This window comes from Empidonax traillii, unplaced genomic scaffold (assembly GCF_003031625.1).
Source record: "Empidonax traillii isolate 1590-97213 ecotype Southwest subspecies unplaced genomic scaffold, ASM303162v1 scaffold5784:size9206, whole genome shotgun sequence".
NCBI classification, from domain to species: domain Eukaryota; kingdom Metazoa; phylum Chordata; class Aves; order Passeriformes; family Tyrannidae; genus Empidonax; species Empidonax traillii.
Window position 1 is genome coordinate 7,776 of NW_020960977.1, and position 1,431 is coordinate 9,206.

Genomic DNA, 1,431 nt, shown 5'->3' on the forward strand with positions numbered 1-1,431 from the left:
ATTTAGTCACTGCAGACCCACCCAAAAACCAGCAGCACGAGGAACACGTGAAATGTGAGCCCTGATCTCGGCTGGCACCTCCCAGGGCCATCCTTCCCACCCCAAACCTGCCTGGAATGCTGCCATCCACGGTCCCCAGCCCACACTCACCGGGACAAGGTCCTTCACCACGTACATGTGGGGCAGAGGGTAGATTTTGGTGACCTTGCTGAGATCAGAGTCGATTTTTTTGATGCAGGCCAGCGTGTTCCCCCCTCCAATGTTCATGGCACAGGAGCCACAGATGCCTGAGTGGGAGAGAAGCAGCAAAGGGTTAAATTTACCCTTTAAGAAGAAGATCCTCTTGGCCCCAAACATGGCCCTGGGCTGTCCTGCAGAAACTCTACGTGAGAAGGAAAACGCCAGGAGTTGCCACCAGGCCAAACATGGTTTTACTTAAATAAAGACCAAACGCAGGAGTCGCTTTCATCAAAGGCCAAACACATTCTCAGTGGTGGAGCTCCTTCCACAACATAAAACAAGTGGCTTGGACACCTCATGGCTTTCAAATCATTCATTAGTTGTGAGTTTTTCGGGAGGGGAGAACACTGGGCTTTGCTCAGAGGTTTGAAGCACGAGGTTGTGTCGGTGTGAGGCAGCTAAAAATAAGATTATAACGTGGGCAACTGATGCATCTTCATCAGTTATGGAATTACAGGATTGCTGGGGTGGAAGGGGCCTCTGGAGATCATCCAGTCCAACTGCCTGCCAAGGCAGGGTCACCTGGAGCAGGTGACACAGGAATGGGTTTGGAATGTCTCTGCAGAGGGAGACTCCAGGCCCTCCCTGGGCAGCTCTGCCACCTTCTATCGAAAGGATTCCTTCCAGATGTTCAGGTGCAACTTCTGGTACTTCATTTTATGGCCACTGCTCCTTGTCCTGTCGTGGGGCACCCTGGGAAGAGTCTGGCACTGTCCTCCTGCAGATGTTTTTATACAGATTGCATGGATTTATATGAGATCTCCTCTCAGTCTTCTCTCTGGACCGACCAGGCTCAGCTCCTGCAGTCCCTCCTCATCAGAGAGGAGAAAACTGGTCACCAGCACCCCTGAAAATCAGGATTATTCACCCAAATCCCTAAGGCAGGAGGTTTTTTGGTGCCTGTGCGGAGCAGTGCCAGGAACTGCACTGCCAAAGGTGAGGGGACAGACCCTGCCCAGAGCCAGCAGCATAAACCAGCCCAATAAAGAGATTGAATGACACCCCTAACGACCTCCAGCAACAACAGGATCAGATGAAGCCCGGGAAAGCCAAGATTTACAGGAAAACCAGGGCAGAAGTGTCCCAGATACTGCTCATGTGAGAAGGAGCCAAACACTTGAAGGGCAAAATTCCAGAGGATCTGACCCATTCCAGCTGATGTGAACCCAGGGATGGCACTGACAGCCAGCC

At 52.0% G+C, this 1,431-nt stretch overlaps 1 protein-coding gene across 1 annotated transcript in view; it reads right to left on the reverse strand.

The window, feature by feature from the left end:
- Positions 1–372, reverse strand: part of LOC114073242 (succinate dehydrogenase [ubiquinone] iron-sulfur subunit, mitochondrial-like) — a 6,432-nt gene extending 6,060 nt beyond the window's left edge. Inside the window, exon 1 of the mRNA XM_027911032.1 lies at positions 151–372. Coding sequence (XP_027766833.1) covers positions 151–357 — 207 coding nt within the window. The 5' untranslated portion in view covers positions 358–372. The remainder of the gene's footprint in view (positions 1–150) is intronic.
- Between the last annotated feature and the right edge of the window lie 1,059 nt (positions 373–1,431).